The following is a 23,272-nucleotide window of genomic DNA, read 5'->3' as shown; positions in this document are numbered from 1 at the left end:
ACCCTGCATCACCCTGCCTGCGCATTACCCTATAGGCACATCACCCCCTGCATCACCCTGCCTGCACATCACCCTATAAGCACATCACCCCCTGCATCAACCTGCCTGCACATCACCCTGCCTGCACATCACCCTGCATATACATCACCCTGCATCACCCTGCCTACACATCATCCTATAGCCACATCACTGCCTATACATCACCCTCCATCACCCTGCCTGTGCATCACCCTATAGGCACATCACCCCCTGCATCACCCTGCCTGCACACCACCCTGCCTGCCCACCCACTACACCAAGCCCAGCCCCAGCACCCGCTGCACCCCCAGGCAGCAGCAGCTCCTCCACCCCTGCAGACTGACCCACATAAGGAGAGAACAAGAGCTCATAACAGGCAGAATAAACCGCTCGACAGCGGCTCATTTACACTTCAATTCCCGGGCGTTTGCCTTTGACTGCCTGAAGATTTTGAGCTCATATGAACAGCAACAAGGCACCACTAAGAGACTAATATCATCAAATGAAAGAACTCTCTCCCTCTCCTACCCAATATCTAAAGGCAATTCATCATCTTTATGAAGCGCTTGGATAGTCTCTCCTGCTCTTCCCGTTGCTGCTCCTTCTCTTTCCACCCCCCCTTAATGCAGATGAACGCGTTGAGCTCTGATATTCGAGGGGAGGTGTGCAAGTGAGGGATGCACCGGGCAGGACAGGCAGGGATTCATCCCGTCGTCCCCCAGGCCTGAGGCACAGGCCTGTGGGGCGTTAGTGGAACTGTGCAGTGCCTTATCCCCTGCCAGTTGTAGGGCAGGCAGGATGGAGCTGTCAGATCACAGCCAGCCATGGGAAGGGGACTGGTGAGCACAGCGGATGCTGGATGCAGACCCAGCTTGGAGGGGAGCTCAGTCAGGTGCCTGCTTGAAGGCAAGGGGGAAGAGGTGCGTGTGTGAAGGCACTTGTCTGCAGGACACACCAGCCCAGGTTCAGAGATAGGGAAACCAGGGTGGGAAGCATATCCAGGGTGTCAGACAAGGATGTCTCCTTTCTTGAGCCCTTGTGCTCCTGTCTTTTGCCTCCTAGAGCATGGGAAAGGAGCCTCACATATCCAAGGGGAGAGCTTCAGCCCACTTCCAGGGTACTCAGCACCAACCAAGCCTTCACATCCCATTCCTGTTCAGAGCCACCCCAGAAAGGTGCGGGTAGAAGCAGCAGTAATTGCCCTTGTCCTGATGCTTGTACGGGGCAGCCCCAATAAACCCCGGGCAGCAAAGTGTTTAGAAGCACAAAGACCTCTTAAATTTGACTCCCACCAGAGCTAGTGAAGACCCTGCTACCCAAAACACCCCACAAGGAAACCATCTACCTGCCTACCCAACTGGAACAAGCACCAGGGATGCACAGAGGGACCAGGGCTCTGCCTCCTGGCCCTCTAGGGACACGTGTACAGCATCACCAGGATAGCGGCCATACATTTCCCTACTAGGGTGGCTCCTACATTACCCTACAAACATACACTGGTTGAAAGCAAGCCCAAAGCCTGCCTTCCCCACAGCAACACTGCAGCTACGATGGGCACACTCTGGAAGGCAGCGAGCTTGCAACAGAGCCCCTGCTTGGGATGCTGGAGGTCGCAGCCTACTGTGCCTGGTCCTGGGTGCAGAAGGGATCTCTCAGTGCTCGCTCAAGACTGGGTCTAAACTGCTTACAAAGCACAGGGCAACGCTGTGCAGTGAGCTCAGGGAGCAGGCTGGGTCTGGTTGAGCCATCCTAGAGCCGCACGGATAAGGCCCAGCGAGGCATTTGGCACGCGGTGAGAGCAGCGCTTGTCTGGAGCAGCAAAAAGCTACGGCAAGGAGCTGACCTTTCCCAAACCTCCTGAGCTGCCGAAGAGGAGGGAGAGAAACAGCTCAAGTGAGGTATTTATACAACACTCAGCAAGCTGCACGGAACAAAAGGGAGGGCTCGGGCTTATTGTAAGCACGCTGAATAGCGGCCAAGCCTCGCTGTGTCTCTTAGCAGCACTGGAGCAGAAACAGGCTAATAAATAACAATTATTTCTAACAGCAGCAATAATAACAGTGAAGAAGTGCTCTTCCTGGAGAGGAGGGGAGAGGAGAAGGGGTTGCTATCGACGCTTCACACCTGAGTCAGCATCGGGGGGACACAGCAGCCTCCTCTCCCTCAGCAGCCCCAGGCTGAGCCTGCAAAAGCAAGGAAGGCTTTTAGAAGAGATCAAGGCTAGGGAAAGGGCTGGCTGTGTTCAGAGCCTTGGCTCCAGCTCACATAAGCTGTGCTCTGGAGCTCTGCCTTGTGGCCTGCAGTGACTCCTGGTCAGGGCAGAGGGATGCTAAGGAGGGTTTCTTGCCCTCTGGCTAATTGGGGAAGGTGAGTGGTGCACAAAAGTGCTCCGACCTCTCCTCCCAACAGTCCAGAGCGGAGCACAGGCCATTCTCCAACAGGCAAAGAGAACATGCTGGGCAGTATCCACCCCACAACAGCTGGAGCCACAGCTGTGTGCCTGCGGCCAGCCAGGGATGAGCAGACGGGGAGGGAGCTCGGGGTTATGGTGATGGTGAATGGACCATGGTATCCATTTACCACACAGCCATCTGCAGGGTAGACCCTGCCTGGCCCTGGGGGGCTGCAGTGTGGGGTGGTCATAGGAAACACTGGGAGAGAGGGGATGGATACTCCAAAAGGCAGAGGCATCAGAGAGGGACAGCAACCAAGTGATGGAAGCTGCCTATAGAAATGCCTTTCCCAGCCTGGACTGACACAGAGTGGGATGCCTGCATTGAAAACCATGAGCAAAGAAAAGGGGTAAGGAAGAGAGGAGCCTTTGGGATCCTATCTATGCTGACAGCTCAGACTGGGGTGTGAAGAGTGAGAGTCAGGGTAGCAGAGTGCTTCTTACTGTGGTCCAGGCCAAGAGCTGCTGGCATTGCTCCGAGCCAAGCTGCTCCTGCACACAGAGAACCTACCCACTGCACCAAGGGCAACGACACGGGTTCAGCTCTGAGCATCCCACCCCATCCATGACACTTCCTCGAGCAGCCCCTACTGAGCAGCAGGGATGGAGCAGGATGGGATGCCCCTGCCAAGGTTCAGTCCGCATCTCCCCGAGCGGGTTGTGCGGGCACAGATGGCACCAGCTCCACCTCCTCATGTCCAACAGTGCCTGCAGATGCCCAAAGTGGCTGGAAGGACAGAGGAGAGCAGAACAGCTCGAATGGCTGCGAGCCACACATGGAGCCTGCGGACAGCAGGGAGAAGGATGCTTGCTCCCTGCAAGCATGATGGAGGATGGTGAAAGGAAGACTGAGCTGGGGCAAAATGAACCATGGAATCAATGAGGTTGGAAAAGAGCTTTAAGATGATCAAATCCAACCATTCCCAGCACTGCCAAGGCCACCACTGACCCATGGCACTGAGGCTGTGTGAACACTTGCAGGGACGGTGCCTGCAGCCCTGCCCTGGGCAGCCTGTTCCAATGCCTGAGCACCCTTTGGGGCAGGAATTGTTCCTCAGCCCCATCTAAACCTGCTCTGGTGCAGCTTGAGGCCGTTTCTTCCGAGCCTCCTGGACCAGAGCAAGGACAAGCAGGAGGGAGATGGCAGCTGGATGCAGGCAGGGAGGATGGATGGAGAGCAGCTTCCGCTGCCAGCTTCTCCCCATCCATTTCTGCACCTTGGCTCTCCCATTTACAAAACATGCAAATAACAATAATCACCAACCCTCCAGTGTCAGCAGGTAAGCAGCTCAATAGAACTAGTAGGGATTAATAACAAGCTGCCTTCATCGAGTGCTTTGAGATCTTGAGGTGAAGAGCTCTGTCTAATAAGCCCCGAGCATTCACATTAAAATGTTGCTCTGGCTTAATAACAATAATCACAAATGTAATGTCAAAATTGCTCTTTTCCACTGCACTGGAAAGAAGAAAGTGTGATAGGAGCAGCTTGCTGACTGCTTATTGCATCCTGCCTGCATGGCCTGGCCCAAGAGCCTGGCTAAAAGGGGCTCTGGTGGCTTCCTTCCGTCTGGACCAAAGCTTTCCCTTCCCTAGGAATCTTGCCAAGGGAGGAGGGCTTTCAATGTGGGAAATGCACAGGCGATTCCTGGCAGCTCCCTGCTCCCAGCCAGACCTGCCTGCTGAAGGCAGAGCTGGCGTTTGCCGGCCTGGACCTGCTCCAGATCTCAGGGGAGCGCATCCCTTCTCCGAACGGGCTGAGAAAAGCAATCAGAGAAGCACAGCATGAGACTTGATTACAGCTCACGGGTGAGACGGGAGGGTGGGATGGAGCAGTGATGGGGAAGGGGTAGGAAAGGAAAGGCTAACAACACAAGGCAACCATAGCCCTGAATCCCTGCAGCAAGGGATGTCCTAAGGATGGGGACATCACTCATGGGCCACGCTAGGATATGTATAGGATATAGGCCACACAGGGTGTGTGTACATATATATATATATATATATAATCATGGAATTGTTTTTGTTGGAAGGGACCTTAAAGCTTATCCAGCTCCAACCCCTGCCATAAACAGGGACCCCTTCCACTAGAGCAGCTTGCTCCAAGCCCCTGTGTCCAACCTGGCCTTGAACACTGCCAGGGATGGGGCAGCCACAGCTTCTCTGGGCACCCTGTGCCACAAGGCAAAGGACACGAGCAAAGAGCAGGGCTGAGCTGCTGCAGGGGCTTCCCTGCTCCCGAAAGGGTAAAGGGAATGGCAAGGCCCCAGGGATGGAGCCGGGTCAGGCCGGCCAAGGCCCGCATTAATTCTGCATGAGGTACCCGTTGCCATGGAGACCAGGGAGGCTGCTCCAGCCCCATCTCCTCTGTGCACGTCTACTCCTGTGTGTACATCTACTCCTGTCCCCGGGACCTGCCTCCCACCATCAATAGTAATTACATCAGGCAGGGCTTACTGGGTGAGAGACAAGGATGTGTCAGCCCCACAGCCCCGCGCATCCCAGGCCATGCCGACACCGGCACAGAGCTGTCAGTTCATGGAATCATGGAATATCGCATCCGAAGGGAACTCAAGGATCATCTGATCCAACCGTTCTAGCAAAGCATGACCCGGACTCGATGTCCCAACACCCTCCTCAGCCCAGTCCTAACAGTGCCCAGCACTGGGGAGTCACCACTTCCCTGCAGAGATGATTCCAATGGCTGTTCCCATCGTGATACACCTTCTTGTGCCAAGTTGTATCTCCCCAGGAGTAACTTGTGCCCATCACCCCTCATAAGGACATCGCTCCTTGTGAAAAGGGAGTATCCATCTCTTTCATAGCCACCCTTTAAATACTGGCATATGGTGATAAAGTCACATCTCTTCACTACTAAAACCCACCACCACTTCACTGCTAAAAGCCTGCCCCCACTTGGGAAAGGGCAGCCCAGCACCTCACAGAGCTGGCACTGGTGATGCCAGCAGCATGAGCCACAGCAGGCAGAGGAGCAGGATGAGAACACGACCACAGAGTCTATAACTATGGGTCAGGAGGGGTGGGCAGCAAGGGAAAAAGCTGGACCATTGGAAGGTCTAAAAGCAAACTCCAGCGCTGGAGGCAGAGGGATGGTAGCGAGCAAGATGAAGGTGATGCCAGAGGCAGGCAGGGCAGGGTGGAGTTGGAAGCATCGTGTTCTTGGGTCTCAAACATCAAAGCATCCCTCTTGCAGATCAAACACCATCGTAAATGACTTTCATTAATCTGCCACAAGCCCCCTGTGAGAGCGGCTCTGTCACAGCTTCTCCTGATGGGAAGAATTCCTCAGCCTCCATCAAATGGAGTTTGGAAACTGCATGCACCAGGGGTGCGAGCAAGGAGCTCAGCGTGCACCCAGGTGGATGGCAGCCTGTACACAAGGGATTGTTTTAACCTGCTTCCACAGAGGGAAGCAAACCAGCTTTCAAACCAGGGATGTTCAAGGGAAGGGAAGGAGGCCGAGCAGCCCCTGGATGCCAGCTCCTGCCAAAGCCAGCACACTGCCCTTTGCCAACCCTTCTCAGCCCCTTGGGCACGCTACCAGGTCTTTGTGCTCACGCTGCTCATGCTCTTTGCAAGGAGCTTGCTCATACCCTGCAGGTCCCAGCCAGCTTCACACCTCCTGCTGGTCTTTCCTCTCCATCTGCACTTCACATGAAGCATTAAACAGCAACCGCATCCCTAAGCCACTGAACCACGTAACTGCAGCCTCTCTTGTTGTCAGCAAACACCTACCACTGAACCTTGTGTCCCTGTGACCTCGGGCATGTTCCTACAAAGCCAATGTCCACTTGGCAAGACATCCTCTGCCACAGCACAGCGCCAGGCAGTATCTTCACTGGGCTAATACTAGAGCTGGTAGCGATGCTCTAGGTACCACACACTGACTTCAGCATGGCACGGCCAAGGGAAGAAGAGGGAAGAAGTCAAGGCAAGACAAGGGCTGCTTCTTTATCACAACACTCTGAGACTAAAAGCCAGACGTCAGGGAATGAGGCAAGCCTGGGAAGCCACAGCCTTAGCAAGGATACAGGGAAAACCAGGAACACCCCTGGCAGTTCCCCCCATCCACTCCTCCTCTAACGCTTAAGCCACGTATCATGAAAGTGCACAGATTGATCCCCAAGAGAAGGCTCAAACCTCGCTGTAAATGGAGAAGAAAATGCTCTCCAGAGATCAAAAGTGGTGCCTAATAACTGCTACTACCTTATCTACTGCGCGACTTCTGAAGAGCTATGTTTAGCATCTCTCCTCCCTCCAGAGCAGCCCTGAGCTGGTTGAGCTGAAACACACTTTGCTGCTGCTCAGGGTGCAAAACCCAGCCAGGGGAACAGTCACCCCTACTGCAGCAATAGGCAGGATAAGCCAGGCTGGGGTAGGGGGATGAGGATCCACAGGTAGACCCGAGAGGTTGCCTCACTGCCATAGCAGTAAAAAAGGATGGAGAAGACACTGATACAACCAGGGTGATCTGGGGACCCCCATGGCCAGTTAGGAGGTGGATGGCTTCACCCTGAAGGCCAGGATGCTGGGGTAAACAGAAGGGCATCCCAGGTCACCCTCTACCCGAGGCAGTGGGGAGTGAGCATCACATCAACAGTGCAGGAGGTCAGCGCTTCAGTGCGTGCTGCAGCAAACTCTGACGAGGAGGAGTAGGCAGTGTGTAATTAAAACTGAGCTCATCAGCCTGGTACAGGAATTCACCTGGCGCAGAGAGAGAGATTTCTCTCCTGTTCCATGGTGTGTGACAAGACTTCCCACCACGCTCCCATGCTCCAAGTCCCTCCTCGGGGGCTGGAACAGTGCAGAAACACCAGCGCTGCTCACACTGCCTGGGGAGAGGGTACCCCGGTGCCGTGCAGCAGGGATGAGGCATTCAGGGGGTGCAAAGCTCTCCCTGCTCCCTACAGGAAAGGAATCATTCCTCAGTGTAACAGAGCTTGTGAGGGGAATACTGACAGCACAAGCGAGCAGGAGAGCATCTCCATTCGAGCCACTGGGACCCGGGGAGGAAGCCATGGAGCATCCCTTCTTGGCACACAGAGGAGAGGTCACAGCATCTGACTGTGGGTCTGCAGAGAGCATCCTCAAGGCTTGACATCATCCCTGCTGCCTGAGTTTGTCAGGTAGGGAGCTGGCACACGTGGATGCCATGGCTCCAAGGCTGTAAAGAGATGGATTGCTCCTAGAAAGATGCACTTTCTCCACTCCTGCTGATACAACTCAGCTCCATTTCAAGCCACGCACGTAGGGAAGGACTGGGAAATGAATCAGTATGAAGGGAGAGAGTGGGATGGTCAGGAAAGATCAGGGGCTCCCCCATGCATCTATGGGCAGACAAAACCACCCAGGTCTGCAGCACCTTCCTGAGACAAGCACCCTCACGAAGCCTGCAGAAGGAATTCATTTTGAAGCATCCAAGTCTTAAATTGGCTTTTGTCAAAAGAGAAGCAGGCTGGGATTAGCAGCCAAAGCCAGCAGGGTGTTCCTGTACCACACAGAGGCAACAGCACTGAAGAGCTTGTGGGTTAAGTCACATTTTCATGGCTCTCTTTCCAGGGCAGCCAAATACCCCCTTGGGCAAGCACAATGCTGCCCAGAGAGCCGCGATGCAGAGCAGGCAAGGGGAGGCAAGCACCATGCACGATTTCTAACCCCAAGGCAATGGGTTACTGACCAAAGGAAGCTCATCAGAACTAGGGGATGTTGATTAAAAAAGACCAGGTAAAAGAAAGGAACATCTTTTTCTGATGAAGCATCATGGAATGGTTTGGGTTGAAGGGAGCTTAAAGCTCATCCAGGTCCAACCCCCTGCCATGGGCAGGGACACCTTCCACTAGAGCAGCTTGCTGGCAGCATCAGAAAGGAGGAGGACCACACTCACTAGACTCATCATACACAAGTGGGGAGCATTCCCTAACAGCCCCATGGCACAGAGCTGATGCTCCATAACACACAGCACCATTTAAACCCCATGAAGGCAAAGATGGCCACAAGCAGGGACAGGAGCAACCAGTGCTCACACTGCTGCACACGGCTGCCCCCTGCTTCATGGACACCAGATGGACTGGGAGCCACTGGAGGAGAAACGGAGCTGGATCTGGCAAGGCAAAGCCATAACAGGGTGCCAAAGAGAGCATCCAATAACCAGGAGAAACCCAACCCCCAGGACTGAGAGCGCTGTAGGATTAATCCACTGCTTTCCTATGCACACTTCAAGAGCCACCTGCACCAGCTATTTCTCTGCCTAACCCCAGTGCTGTAAACCCTGTATTTATGGGGCTGCCGGGCACAAGAAAGCATTTTCCCAATGTTTAATTTCTCAGATGTCCTCATCCCACATGCCACTGCTGCTTTTATGCATCCATAAATAGGTGCTTAGTGCTGCTCCCTCGGCCCAGGGCGACGGGTCAGGCCAGCATCGCTCTATCCATGCTCGCCAAATGGAAATGGGTGTCCAGCCCCCTTGGCCTCCTCGGGTGGTTCCAAACCCAGCAGAGACTGGTTGGTGCCATTAACACATCTGCAAAGGTGGATGCTAGCAAAAGGGCTGGTGAGCATCCGTCAGGGATGCTGGCTTGCGAGGGTACCCCTGCAGAGCACCAAGGGAGGCAGGTGGAAGGGAAAGAGGGATGATGGGGAGCTAATGCTGAGAAACCAGTGCTTTATCCTATTGATTCACCTAAGCAACCTGGCTTCAGGGCTCTGAGAGGGTTCATTGTTCTCCCTGCCCTCCACAGAGCAAACAGCAAAAGCAATTTTGCCTCCCGCACACAACTCCACCAAGGGATGCTGAAAACAAACAGGAACCAAGCCTCTCCTCACAGATGCTGCAAGAACAAGCAGAGGGGAGGAGGTACCCTCCCACCACTTATTGCACCCCAGGGGATGCAGGAAGGCACAGCCCAGCCTGCCTACCCCCTGCACCACACCTGCAATCCTGCCCTAGGGGGATGCACCTGAGCCAACATCCGCCCTCAACCCAGCTCCCTATGCAGACGCTCCCCTACTGAGGAGGAGAATTAACCCGCTTGGATGCCCCAGGCCAGTCCTTCAGTTGGAGAGAAGGCAACAGCCTTCACAGAGCACTGCATTTAAGGCAACCAGGCCTTAAGACTCTATAAAGCTTAACAATCCCCTTCCCAGCTGCGGGAATGCCAGCGGTGTGGGAGAAAGCAGTGAGTTAACAGCATTAACGGCCTTGATTCGGGATGCAACGGGGACCACTCTATAAATCAGTGTGTGGCTGGAGAGCTTTCTAGGGTAGAAATGGGTATGAGGAAGAAAAGGAAGAGATAAATAGCACACAAGTGTTAATTACAGACCCTTCCCTGCAGTGTCTTTCACCTCCAGCATCACCAAGCACCACGGAGCAGCCGTGGCTGCAGCACCTTTTATGTGTGCAAGACAGGGTCATTGCAGAAGAGATGATGCCCAAGGTGCATGAAGCCACTTCCTTCATAGGGAAAACTGAGATCTGACAATGCCTGGGCTGACAATGATTCCTGCCCTGTTCTGCACCAGTTTGGAAGGGGAAAGGACCACTACAAACCTCCCAGCAGCAGGGTCCCCACATGGAAATCCCAAGGTGCGCACCCTCAGTGGGTGCCGATGGGCAGAGATCCATTGGCTCACAGCACAACACTCACAACACTGCTCACCATAGCGCTTGGAGAAGGGCAGGATCGGCCCCAGGAGATGAAGAGGTGATGAACCTCGAGGAGCTCAATGGAGAAGCAGCAACTGAGGGCCCGTGCTGTGCCTAATGCTGCCACTATCACACTGTTGTGCTGGGACACAGCCCCCGCAGTTGCAAGTACAAGCACAGCCCTGCCTAAATCACACAATCCCAGCCTGTTTTGGGTTGGAAGGGACCTGAAAGCTCATCCAGTTCCAACCCCCTGCCATCCAGTTCCAACCCCTTCCACTAGAGCAGGTTGGAACTATGAAGCCTGCCAAAGGAGGGGCCTCATTCGGCAACCCACCCCCATGGGTAGTAGCTTTCCATCTCTTGTGGGGACCAGAGATCTTTTGGAGTATGTCATCTGGATGGGCTGGGCTGCTAATATTTTGGAGCCCTAAGCTAAGGAGCTACACCTACGTCTGCTTTTATTTTTGCCTTAGATGTCTCCTCTGGTCCAATTATAGACTAATCACATTTTATCTAGCATCCGTTTCTCCCCCGCCTCCTTTCCCACCTCCAGAAGAGAAAGCAAGAAGGGAAGAAACAAACATGCTATTAATTGACTGCTGTTTTCTCCTGGCTCCTTCTCTGGGCGTGTGGGACATGGGGAAGGGGACTGGAGATCCTGCCAGCAAAAAAGCAGCGTGCTCAAATGATGCTCAGTGAAAACAAAGCTCCTGCAATGACATTATCTGAGCGTGTGCCTGCCTGCATCCAACAGCTTTTAAAGCATCGACTGGTAACAGCATGGCCTCCAAAAGCAAAGTCCCTGCAGGTCTGAGAGACCAGAAGGCTTTAGGAAGCTCAGAGGAAAGGTGCGAGGTGCTCATCAGACACCAGGGAACCCATAGGTGAAAGACAATCCATAAGTGGTCCAGGGAAAGTGCAAGTCCATTGGAAACAAAGGCGCTGTCCTTGCCTGTGAAGGACACACAGATGATGGGAGATGGAGAGGGAATTGCTAAGCGAGCCCAGAAGCAGAAGCCTGTGGGACCTAAGCAACCTAAGCTGAACACCAGCTTCCATTTGGCTCTGGGTGCTGGTAGAGCTGAAACCTTTTGCCAGCTGGAACAGGAGCCCAACAGATTTGGTGGTAGCGTTTAGGCAGTGTTAGGAGCTGACTGATCCAAGGCTGGATGGGCCAGGATGCGATGATTCAACTTTGGCTGTGCAGCAGAAGCAGTGATTTAATGAATGGGCAACAGCATCTCAGCAACCTCTGGTAGCCTCAAAACCCCTGCTTATTCCACATCCCACACACTTGGGCTGCAGAGATTCCTCCTTTCTTCATGCCCATTTAACCTCCTCCTGCCGTGGGCCAGCACAACCCACTCCAGTCCTTTGCCAGCGAGACCAAGACCTGCTAAAGCAGGAGATGCTGTGTCCACATCACTCCCTGTGCTCCCCTCTGACACCACACCGAAACCACAGAGGAACCAAGGGAGGCAGAACACCGTTTCTGGCTATTTCATCATGCTAACAACAGTCCATCACCTTCTCACAGCCTTTCCCTCCCATCACATACCGCGGCCATAGATGCCATTTGCTTCTTCAACCTTGGTTTTGCTCCCTTCTGCTTCCCCCTTCCTTTTGCCAACATCCAGGAAGACCCACAAGGAATAAACACAGAATAGCCATGGAATTAAGTCTAAGGTCCCTTATACTTTTTTGCACAGCCCCATGAACCAGTAAAGCTCTGCAAACCACTGGATGATCCCATCTCCCTTTCCAACCCCTTCCCGTTTCCACCCAGGAAAACCTTCTGCAGGGAAAAGGAGCCAGGAGGAGCAGTTGCTCTGCCCAGCATCCAACTCCTGCATCCCCAGGGCAGGGACGAGGACATGCAGCACAGGGAAATAGATCACTGGGTCAGGAGGAGCACGAGAGGCTCAAGCGCATCCTGAGCATAGGAGCAGAGCAATGGGTACTTACCATCGCGCGGCGTTGGCGGCGTCTGAGTAAAGTAACTATTGGGCTTGTCTGCAAAGAAACACAAAACAAGGGGCTGTCAGCACTCCCCTTTGGTACACGTTCTCCTCTGCGGCCCCCATACCCCTGCCCACCGCTCCCCAGCAGCTGCTGGACCAGCATTTCCTTCCTTCAGCACACAAGCAGGCACTGATCCCCAGGGAATGCATGGGAGCAAGAAGGGAACAGGAGCTCCAGCTCTCCCATTTGCATCAAGGGAGCATCTCTGGGTTGGGATCTGGCAGCCTGGCAGGATCAGGTGCATCTCACCAGGGCTGTGATGTAAATCGCGCTGTGCATCACCTCTCACACGTGTACCTGGGTACCAACTCACCAAGTCACCTGGGTTGAGCAGGACAGCAGTAGGGATGCTGCACCTCCAACCAAAGGTGGGAGAATGGGGTAACCTGGGGCAGCAGAAGGTGAAAGCTCCCATAGACAGGACCACAGATCCCAGGGCAAAGTGGGACCTTGCCCTGCCACTGCCAGCCCTTACATCTGGATATCCCCTGATTAGCCAAGGAGGTGAGCCCAAAGCCAGGCTGAAGGCTTTGCCTGCCCTCTAAAGGCTTTCCTCACAGCAGGCGTTGGGCACTTGCCAGCATCAAGGAGGTAAAAGACACCTCTCATGATGGAGTCTTCCTCCCAGGCTCTGGGGTGGGGAGCACCCATGCAAGGATGTGTGAACAGAGCACAGTGCCTACAGCAGCCGGCAGTTCATGGATGTACCCGCATCCGCTTGGAACCAACTGTGTGATCTACTCAGGCACACCAGGGCAGCCTGACCTCAAGGAGAACTCTGTCTTGCCCCGACCTGCTGATTCTTCAGAGCAAGAGAATGTATAGAGAGCAGGAAGCAGCCTAGAAGATATCTCACATCCGTCACATATAGTCACAGGTTGAGTTTCCTTATCACAAGGGAGCAGCAAAAGCCCTTGGCCAGGGCAGGACTCACATCGTTTGCCCCTCACCTCCCACAGAGCCCTGCTGAGATCCCCACCTCACAAACAGACCAATGCATCCCCCTCCGGAGCATCACCCACACTCAGACCTCCAGCAGCAGATCAGGACACGGAGTATTTTGGGGACACGGGACACAGAGGGTGCTGGTGCAGCCAAAAGCATGAGCACACAGTAGGGAGCTGGAGCTGGCTCACACACACCCACATTCACAGCATCATCTAAGGGAAAAGGAGGGTAGAGCTACATAGCGAGCTGTCACCTCCCCAGACAGCAGCAGACAAGCGATGGCAGCACTGGGATGCTGCTCCCACACTGACCTGACCCCTGCTTTTCCCTCCCCTGCTCTTCCCACACGCCCAGAGACACCTACAGTTGTTGAGGAAGAGCAGAACGGCAAATCCCAGCGTGGAGGTGGCCAGGAGGATGAGGCAGATGTTGCATGGGATCATGAAGTACCGCACCACCAAGGAGACCTTGTGCTGGTACAGCCGGTCCCGCTCCAAAGCCCCCGGCGCCATGGGGTACTGGCAAGCTGTCATGCTGCAGGCCAAAGCTCGACCCACCGACGACCCATCCAAGGCAGAGCAGCCACAAAGCTCACATGAATCCCTCTTTTCCCCCTCCCTGGTTGTGTTCAGCAGCAGCAAGACCTAAGTTTTCCCAGAGGTTCCCATTCTCTGCTCACAGCAGGGCAAGGTGGCACCTCCAGGAGCACGAGTTTGTCCCCACAGCTGCCATCTCAAAGCAGGGTTTTGCCTAAGGGGCAGGTCCGAGCTCGCTCTGAAAGGACACACACAGTCCTGTGCTCAGCAATCCCTCTTCCAGCCCGGCAGGTGTCATGGAACAACAGAATCCGTGTCAATCCGCACCTTGCAAACTAAACAACCCCAGGCAAAAGTGCTGAGAGCTCAAGTTCTGCAGCCAAGACCACCGGGATGGGGACAAGCTGCTACTGGTGTGGGAATGATGGAGGCTGCCACAGCCCCGATGCACGCTGCCTCCCAAGAGCAGGGCTGGGACAGAGGTGATGCGAGGGGGACCAGCATGGGACCCTTCTTGGGCTCACAGCCTCGGAAACATCCGTATTCCCTCAGTATCCTCTTGGTGGGGATGGGAGGTGAAATCTCACCACCCCGGCGGTGTGTAGCAGCCTCTCGCTCCAGGAACACCGAGCTTCCTCCGCTCTCTGTGTCTCCTTCAGCTGCGGATGCTCCGGAGCAGGTATCCCACGCTCCCAGCTTCCGAACCTCCAGGAATATCCTCGCACCGGAGGATGCTTCAGCAGCCGCGCAGCGCGGCTCCGCTCACATCCACCGCTCCTCCACCCCGCAGCCTCGCGTCGCTTCCCCCGCCGCTTCCTCAGCCTCCGGTGAACAAACCGGCTCCGCCGCCCCGGTCCTCCCGTCGGGCTCGCTGCCGCCCCGCGCACCTCGGCGGCGGAGAGCAAGCGGGGCAGAGCGGCACCGCTTCCTCACGCAAGGACATGCCAGTCCTTCCCGGAGCGATCCCGGCTGCCCGCCGAGCCCGGCATGGGGGAAGCGGCACGGGCGGGATAGGGGGACAGAGCGGCGCTGCCGGAGCCCCGCTCCCCAATCCCGGCTCCCTAATCCCGGGATTCACGCGTGGAAGGGCCGCGCAGCATCAGACAACGGAGCACCCGCCCGCCCCACGCCCTGAAGTTTCCCCGCCCGCTCCGCTGCCCCCGGCGCCCGCCGTGTCCCCCCCTTCCTTCTATCCCCGTTCCCCTCCTTCCTTCCCCGCCCGCAGTGGGTCGAGCCCCGGTGAGCGCAGGGAGCGAGACCCCCCCCAATAGACAACAAAGGAGCGGGCGCGGCGCAGACAAAGAGCGGGGAGCGCTGCCCCGTTCCCCCGGGGCCAGCCCGGCCGGGACCCATCGCCCCGCCCGCCCGATCGCCCACGTTGGGGCGGAGCGGCCGGGAGCAGCATCGGACCCTCCCCAGCGTTAGGGACGAGACCCCCGGGGGCAGCGGAGCCCCGCAAGGAGCGGCCCCGCCGTGACCATTGTCTGGGTGTTGGTGCTAAAGGGAGGGCTCAGTCTGGAGAGGAGAAGGCTCAGGGGGGGCCTCATCGCTCCCCCATGGGACAAGAGGAACCGGCCTCAAGCTGCCCCAGGGCAGGTTTAGATGGAGCTGAGGAACAATTCCTGCCCCAAAGGGCGCTCAGGCACCGGAACAGGCTGCCCAGGGCAGGGCTGCAGGCACCGTCCATGGAAGCATCCACACGCTGTGGAGACGAGGCCTCAGTGCCATGGGGCAGTGGTGGCCTTGGCAGTGCTGGGAATGGTTGGACTGGATGAGCTGGAAGCTCTTTTCCAACCCACAGCAGCCCCACACGAACACCCGGAGGGAGCAGGCGCAGAGTGGGTGCTCTTGGGTCCATGCACCACCAGCACACCAGCTGGGTGGGGGAACAGAGAGTATGGGGAGAGAAAAGATTACTCTAGTGAAGGTCTCGGAACAGGCTGAGCTCTTTCCTACCATGGAGGAACAAAGCAGCTCTGGAGGCTCACAACAAAACCCTGCAAGAGGAGGGCTCTCTGGTTACAGAGGCACCTGAATACACACAGCCCTGCGCTTCCAGGGGCTGGTTCATCACCCAAGCCATGGGACACGAGGGCTTCTGCACGTCCCTTGTCCCGCAGCGCTGCGAGGGGCTGCCCTTGCTGTACCACATCCTCAAACCCCCCTCCTATTCTCCTCAGGGAAGATGAGCACTGTGGGGATGTGGCAGCGGGGAACCCCGCTGTGGGCAAACTGGGAAGCTCATTGCAGAGAAGCTGCTCTAAGTTCCTCCCATCGCCCCATGCTCGGCCCCCAGCAGGCAGCCAGGACGGGAAGCACAGCCTGGGGAGATGCTCACTGCATGGAAATTCCCATTCCAACAGACACCACCAACCTGAGGTGGGAGAACAACCCTGCGGGCAGCATGCATCCCTCCCAACCCCAGCCTCGCTCCTCCCTCACCTTGGCAATTAGCCTGGAGCCTGAGGGACACAAACACTGGAGCTGAATCCACCTCCTCTCCTCTCCCCTCCGGTGGGGAGATGTGGAGGAGGTTGGGTGGTCCCTTAGCAGGGCACTGCAGGCATCAGGAGTCAGCAAGGCTCTGGGATCTCCTTGGGATGGGATTGGCGTAAGGTACACCACAGAGCTGCTCGTCTCTGATGGAGATGTGGGCTGGGAGCATCCTGAGTGTCCCAGCACTGTGGGTACAACGTGCCAAGTGCAGGGAAGGAGGAAAACAGGGAAAGGAGGAAAGAATTCCAATTACGTCCCAGGTATTGCTCCCTTTTAAACCTGCATCACTCCCTGGGGACTCACAGAATATGATCCCAGCTTGCTGCGAGGCATGGGCTGCATCCTAACCAGGGGAGCCCACACAAGCAGGGTGCCTGAGCACGGAATCAGCTGGGTTGGAAAAGACCTTTAAGATCATCAAGCCCAACCTTTACCCACCACAAAACCATGTCACGTCCAAGCAGGCAGGAAGATTGATGTGCACCCCAGGAGCTGTTCTCCTCCAAACAGAGCCCCTGAGAGCCCAACTGCTTCCTGAATCCATCTCTCCCAAGCATATCCCTACTAAAAACCCATCTCAGGATCCCCCTCACAAGCAAAGCCCTTTGCCAGATGGGGAAGTGCTCCTCATCCCTCTCCAGAGGCCACAGGACATGGCACAACACCCCTCCAGCACCAGGGATGAGGAAGGAGCACTCACTGAGCAAGTCGAAGCACACAGCAACGGGATGGAGACTCCAAATCTCACCACACACAGAGCCCCCCACAACCTCTCCAACCCAGTGTTTCCCCCCCCACAAAGGTTAAGCTCAAGTCCCTGCTGCATTTATAGAACCCTTCCCAGTGATTGCAGCCCCTGGGAATCTCTGGAGCATCACACAAGAAGCCAAGACCTTCCCATAAAGCAAAGTGCCCTGGTCCTCTCCTCTGCTTGGTCACCGCATGGTCCTGCATCCTTCTGCTCTGCCCTGGGATACTGCCCAATGCCTTCCCCATGCTGACGCTGACCCAGCAGCATCCCTCTTCCCTCCTGTACTCCACACACCTCTCCCTGAGCTATGCTCAGAGCCATGCTTCCCCAGCAATCCCAGCACACGCAGGCTAAGGCCAAAGGCTTCCAGTAAAGAAAGGAACAAATCCCAAAGGGAATCCAGGCCATTTGCATCCTCCTGCCTGCGTGTTTTCACATGCAAATCACCGCTGCACAGTCCTCCCTTTCTTCCCAGGTCTGTGAGGACTCTGTCCCCTCCAGCCCTTTAGGGGCCGCTTTTAGAGGCAGGAGTGCCTCATGTATGAACAACTGTGTGTCCTGGAGGAGGCAGGTTCAAATGCAGCACGGGCAGGTCAGACACTTACATTTGCCTCATGCAAGTCTCTCAGATGAGACTTGGCTATCAGAGGAGCCACGTGCACTGGGGAGACGTTGCCTGGTCCATCCATGTGGGTTATGGCTGTTATCACCTCCCCAGAGCTGGATGCTGCACAGCTACATCTCATGCCTGCATCCTTCTGCATCAGCTACAGCACACAGGGACAGCCAGTCTCCCATACGATCCCTTTGCCAACCTTGCCCACCACACTCATCCCTTTACACTACACCAAGACATGAAGGACCAGGTAAGAAAGCACAGCAAGACCCCAGCAAGGTGAAGGAGCACGTAAAAGCCACCTTTGGCTCAGAAGTGAGCAGCCTGGAAGATGGAAGAGGTGGCCAGTGGGCCATGCAATGGCTGTGCACAAGCCAAAGGCACCTGAGACATCAGGACAAGTTGGACCACCCTGATACCTTTACATATGGCTCAATTGCAATGGGAAATCCCAGTCCCACCAGCCAGGCTCCAGAGCATCCACTGCTCATCATCCATGCAGCATTCCTCCCTTTCCTCCTCCTTGGAACTGGAAGCATCCTGGCTATAGCTGCAGGCTTTCAGAAGGGAACCAGCCTCAGCAAAGGGCAAGAGGCAGAAAGTCACCGTATCTACCAGGGAAGAAGAGGGAGGGACAGGGATAGCCCCCATTATAACACCTTCAGACACAGCTATTCTTCTCCTACAACAAAACATAATCCTTGAGCTCACCCATATTGCCCAGGCCAGTTTCTAAACCAGTGCTCCCTGCATTAAGGCCTCCATGTGGTCACCAGCCAGCTAAAAGCCTGGTGCCATTAATGGGGTTATCTGTGGCCTTTCACAGGGAGGATGTCGGAGCAGCAGCACAGGCAGCGTGGCAGGATGCTGGGGTTATCCTCTTGCTGCGGGAGCACAGACACGCATTGTGGCCCATTTACTTGGGAAGAGATAACACCAGGTTCATTTCCTTCGCCTTCATTTCTGCCTCTTCCAGGCACCAGCCTGCGACATCAGACCCCAGTGCTGCTTTAGGAAGTGGCTGGTAGCTGTCAGTCTCTCCCACTGAGCTACAGACCTCACAGGAGCCCCCAGCTCCTGCTGTTTCCAAGCTGATTCCCCACCTGGCTCCATTCTCCCTAATCCTGTTTGGCAGGGAGCTAATTGGGATTTATCTGTCAGCACCCAATGCCTGGAGAGCCATTTTGTGCTTCCTCCAGGGAGGGTGAAGAGGAGGAGGGAGCCTGCAGAAGGCATTTGCACATCCTTCCCTTCCCCATCCCCTCCTGCAGCTCCATAGGCTCATTACCAACATTGCAGAGGAGGGGGAGAAAGTGGGGGCTTTAATTATTTCATTTAACACTTGGCAGGACCCAGCTTGACTCCTGCTGAGCAGCGCTTGGGAGGGAAGAGCTCTGATTCCCTATCAACGGGAGACAGGGATGCGGGTGCGCGGGGAGCGGAAAAGGGGTTCCATCCGCACCATTCCCAATGAAGAGCTACGCCAGGCAGTGCTGGACAAGAGGTGCCTCTTAATTTCCCTCTTAGTGACTTTGTCCTGAAGCAAACCCTTCTTACCATGCGGCTCGGGACCGTGCAGCTGTTTTCCAGATGTGCTGTAGGATGGAGTGGTCCACGCTCATGTGCCACAGGGGATACAGGTCACCCTCTCTCATGCATCACTGTCTGCACATCACAGCCTGTGCTGCACTGGAAGTGCCAGACAGCCCCAGATGTTCCTCACACTCGCAGCACAAAGCCCATAGCAGTTCCACCCAACCACCCAAGAGTGAGTGGGTTTGTGATGTCTCTGCCTCCCCGATTTAAACAGGGAAAGGTAAAACAAGGTGTGCCCACGGAACTTGGTGTCCCCGTCTAAAGAGCTCCCCAGATACAGCACAGATCAAAAGCAGGCACAGAGCGAAGCGAAAGCAACCCGAGGGAAGGGGATGATGCATCCCAGGGCTAGGACACACAGCTCCAGACAAGCACTGTCACCCTCTGCCTTCACAAGGATTCCCAGGAGAACCACGCTCCTGTGTTCAGGGATCATGGAATACAGTTGGGTTGGGAAAGAGCTTTAACCTCATCAAATCCAACCATTCCCCAGCACTGCCAAGGCCACCACTGACCCATGGCACTAAGGACCTGTCCCGCTGCCTTCTCCCGGTGTTCCAAGGGTATCCCGAGCGGGATGCACGCACTTCACAGCCCCAACCCTGCGGCTGCTCTGGCTGGAGCTGCGGCGCTGCAGCCCTGGCTCCTCTCTGGCAGGCTCACACTGCCCTCTGCTGCTCCGCACAGCACGGATCGTGCTGCAGGAGGCTCCAGCCGAGAGCAGGCTGCCCCCAGCATCCCCATGCATAGGGGGGATGATGGTGGAGCAACAGGAGGGTGATGAGGATGGGAAGCTGCTCCTTGCCGGGGGACAACAGACCTGTCAAATGCTTCACAGGCCAGTCTGCCCTGAACTGTGGCTGCCCCATCCCTGGCAGTGCTCAAGGCCAGGTTGGACACAGGGGATTGGAGCAAGCTGCTCCAGTGGAAGGGGTCCCTGTTCATGGCAATGGGTTGGAACTGGAGGAGTTTTAAGGTCCCTTCCAGCCCAAACCATTCCACGATTCTATGACAATTCCTATCCATCAGCCCTCAAGGAGCTCAGAAGCAGCAGTGGGGGATGCAGGAGTGGCCAGCACATATCCCGAGCAGAGGTGCCACATCCCAACAGGAGAAGCATCACCTGCCATGGAAGCTGTACAAAGTGCTGCAGGCGGAGGGAATACTGGCAGCAGTATTCAGGAAGGACCGGCCACCTTGAGCCAGGGCTGCTCTGGGGTGCAGAACCTGAACCCCATGCACAGGGCAGCCCCATAGCCCTCTGCCATCTCATCCCAGGCAGGGCTCTGCACGAGAGCAATGGGTTTGCCCTTGGTTGCCCCACTCAGGACAGCCATAAGAGAGCCCATAATCATCGAGTCACAGAATGGTTTGGGTTGGAAAGGGCCTTAAGATCATCCAGTTCCGACCCCCTGCCATGGGCAGGGATGTGCACCCTCGAGTGATGCAGCTCTGTATCAGTCACCATCCCCTGTCACCAAGCTCCCTCGGAGCAGCTCCTTGGTTGTGGCAATGCTCAGCACCCACCATAGACAAAGCACGAGCTCCACGCTGTGGTCCAGGCTCTCTGGTGCAGCAGAGCTTTGTTAACTGCTTCCCATCAAGCAAACAAAGCGCAGGGGCCATGGAGTGGTGCAAGATTGGGCTCCTGGGAATGCACAGAGCCAGGCTGAGCAGCAGGATGAGACGAGGCAGCATTGCCCTCTCCTATAGAGTAGGGGAGGACACACACAGCCTATTGCCCATCACCCAGCCCCACAGCGATGGTGCTCAAACCCAGGCTGCATCCATAGGGTGAGCAAACCCCCCTCAGGGAGGTGAGGAGGGCTCGAGCCCATCACTAGAAAGGAGAAAGGAAGCACAGCCAGCAACCATGTGCTTGGACATGCCTGCAGGGGAGGATGCAGCCGCTCCAATTGGATTGGGAAGGCAGGGAGAGCCACAAGAGCCTATGGGCAGGGACATCCTCTGTAACCAACTGTGGTCCTGCTTGGAGCTTCCTCATAGGCACAGCAGCGGGGCTTGCAGGTTGGATAGCAAAGGGAGGAGGTAAAAACCAGCCACCACGCTGCCAACCACACACAGCTCAGAGTAAAGCACTTTGTGCCAGCGAACAGCCCCCACCAGGAGCAGAGCAGGATGCTCTCCTGCTTGGAAATGCAAGGGACTCAGTTTATGCATCTCAGGGCTGATGCACAGGGATATTCAGCCAGCAGAGGATGCTGTCGGCTTGGACAGCTTCTCTCCATCCTCCTCCTGCGCTCGGAGAGGTCCATAAACCTCTATGTCCCTCTGTCCAGCAAGGGCACATTTCCAAGCAGACCCTTAGCCTTCCCCTCCCGTTCTGCACAGCAGTCTCTATACCGTACATAAAGGCACAGACCAGGCAGGAAATACAGCAGCAATAGCTCTAAACAGCTCAGCAGCCACAGCTGGCCCGGTGCTGGTGGACATGCCCGGACCAAGGCCAGCTGAGCTGCCACAGCTCCGTCCCACCCCGTGTCACACCAAGGAGCCAGCTGCTTATCCATCTCTATGTATGTGTATGTACATAGTGTGCCCTTGTGCTAGAGGCAACACTTCGTACGTAAGGGGCACTAGAGGGACGTGGAGCTGTTGGAGCGAGGCCAGAGGAGGCCATGGAGATGCTGCGAGGGCTGGAGCAGCTCTGGAGAAGAGAAGGCTCCTGAAGGGGAGACCTGAGAGCAGCTCCAGTGCCTGAAGGGGCTGCAGGAAACATGGAGAGGGGCTTTGGAAAAGGGATGTAGGGACAGGCCAAGGGGAATGGCTTTAACCTGCCCGAGGGGAGACTGAGATGAGCTCTTAGGCAGAAGCTCTTCCCTGTGAGGGTGCTGAGGCGCTGGCACAGGGTGCCCAGAGAAGCTGTGGCTGCCCCATCCCTGGCAGTGTTCAAGGCCAGGTTGGACACGGGCTTGGAGCAAGCTGCTCCAGTGGCTCTGCTCTGCCCCATTCTCCATCCCGAGTGGATGAGCACAAAGGTTTGTGCACGCAAGGGGAAGGGTGTGAGATGAGCATCCAGCCCAAGCACGTGCCAAACGCCTTCCCTACACACACCCCGCATCCGCAGCCACCAAACAAAGGAGCTGGCCACGAGGCTCCAGGGATGCCGGGATTCCCAGCACCGGGGATCACGGGGAAGTGGGCACCCAGCCAGGCTGCAGCCATGGATATCACACGCGCTGCCCTCGCCTGCTAAGGGCTGCTCTCACCACGCACAGCACACACACGGCTTGCTTTAATGACTGGGATTCACTGTTTAATACAATCCCAGACTGCTTTGGGTTGAAAGGGACCTTAAAGCTCATCCAGTTCCAACCCCCTGCCATGGGCAAGGACACCTTCCACTAGAGCAGCTTGCTCCAAGCCGGTTCTGCCTCTTTCATGAGCTACATCAGGTACAACACATGCCACAGACCCCCCAAGGACAGGTTTAACCCATCACTTTTAGCTCCATTATGAGCTGGAAAGATGCTATTCCCCCCCCCTCCCTCTCCCCAGGAAACTAGTGAAGGTGAAGGCTAAGGATGGAGTTGGAGATGAGACACACACTAGGTGAGAGGAGTCCTTAGATCACAGTTTCATGCCCACAGCACTCCAGAACCTTGGTGCTGCAGCACCAGCACTCGCTTTGTGCAAGGTCAGGAGCAATCCAATGGAGCCCAGGTACCAAAGTCAGGCTGGGCGAGGTGGAGGCAGAGGTGAAAGCAGCTCTTCAAACTGTGATCTAAGAGCAATAGCTCCCTTTGAGGTGAGGGCACGCTCTGCAGCCAAGAAGCCACGGGGATGGATGTGCCTGTAGCCACCTCCAGAAGGTTTCTATTGCTCCAGCACATCCTAGATGGAAGAATGACAGGGACTACCCAACGAACCTGATGGTGGATGGAATAAATGGTATTGCTTTGCATGACACACCACCACTTACCAGCAAGAAGCTTCCTATGTTCTTTAGAAAGCAGGGGAGGAGAAAAAGGAGAGAACAAAACAGTTAGAAACAAGGAAACAGGCAGCTAACCCAAAGCTTTCCTACCCTCCCAAGCCCCCCTCTCCAATGCTCTGCCATCAGCACCACATGGGGCAGCTTCCATCCATCTCTTCCAGCCCTTTCCATTGGGCACCAGCTCCCAAATCACCCCAGGAGGTGATGGTT

The 23,272-nt window shown here is 55.9% G+C and overlaps 1 protein-coding gene across 5 annotated transcripts in view; it reads right to left on the bottom strand.

The window, feature by feature from the left end:
- AGRN (agrin) overlaps positions 1–23,272 on the bottom strand; it is a 105,752-nt gene that overhangs the window by 42,504 nt on the left and 39,976 nt on the right. For 2 of the 5 annotated variants that reach the window (XM_061450171.1, XM_061450172.1), the window contains exons 3-4: positions 23,048–23,068; positions 12,105–12,152 (exon numbers count right to left, since the gene is read on the bottom strand). In XM_061450171.1, the coding sequence (XP_061306155.1) occupies positions 12,105–12,152; positions 23,048–23,068 (69 nt within the window). Of the gene's footprint in view, positions 1–12,104; positions 12,153–13,473; positions 14,428–23,047; positions 23,069–23,272 lie in introns of those variants that run through there. The other 3 variants (XM_061450173.1, XM_061450175.1, XM_061450174.1) reach the window with 2 other exon arrangements.

This window comes from Pezoporus flaviventris, unplaced genomic scaffold, assembly GCF_033815535.1.
Source record: "Pezoporus flaviventris isolate CSIRO_AGI_PZ_B2104156 unplaced genomic scaffold, CSIRO_AGI_Pfla_v1 ptg000009l, whole genome shotgun sequence".
In the NCBI taxonomy this organism is placed as follows: Eukaryota; Metazoa; Chordata; class Aves; order Psittaciformes; family Psittacidae; genus Pezoporus; species Pezoporus flaviventris.
The sequence above is the reverse complement of the archived record's forward strand: the minus strand, read 5'-3'. Positions and strand labels throughout refer to the sequence as shown.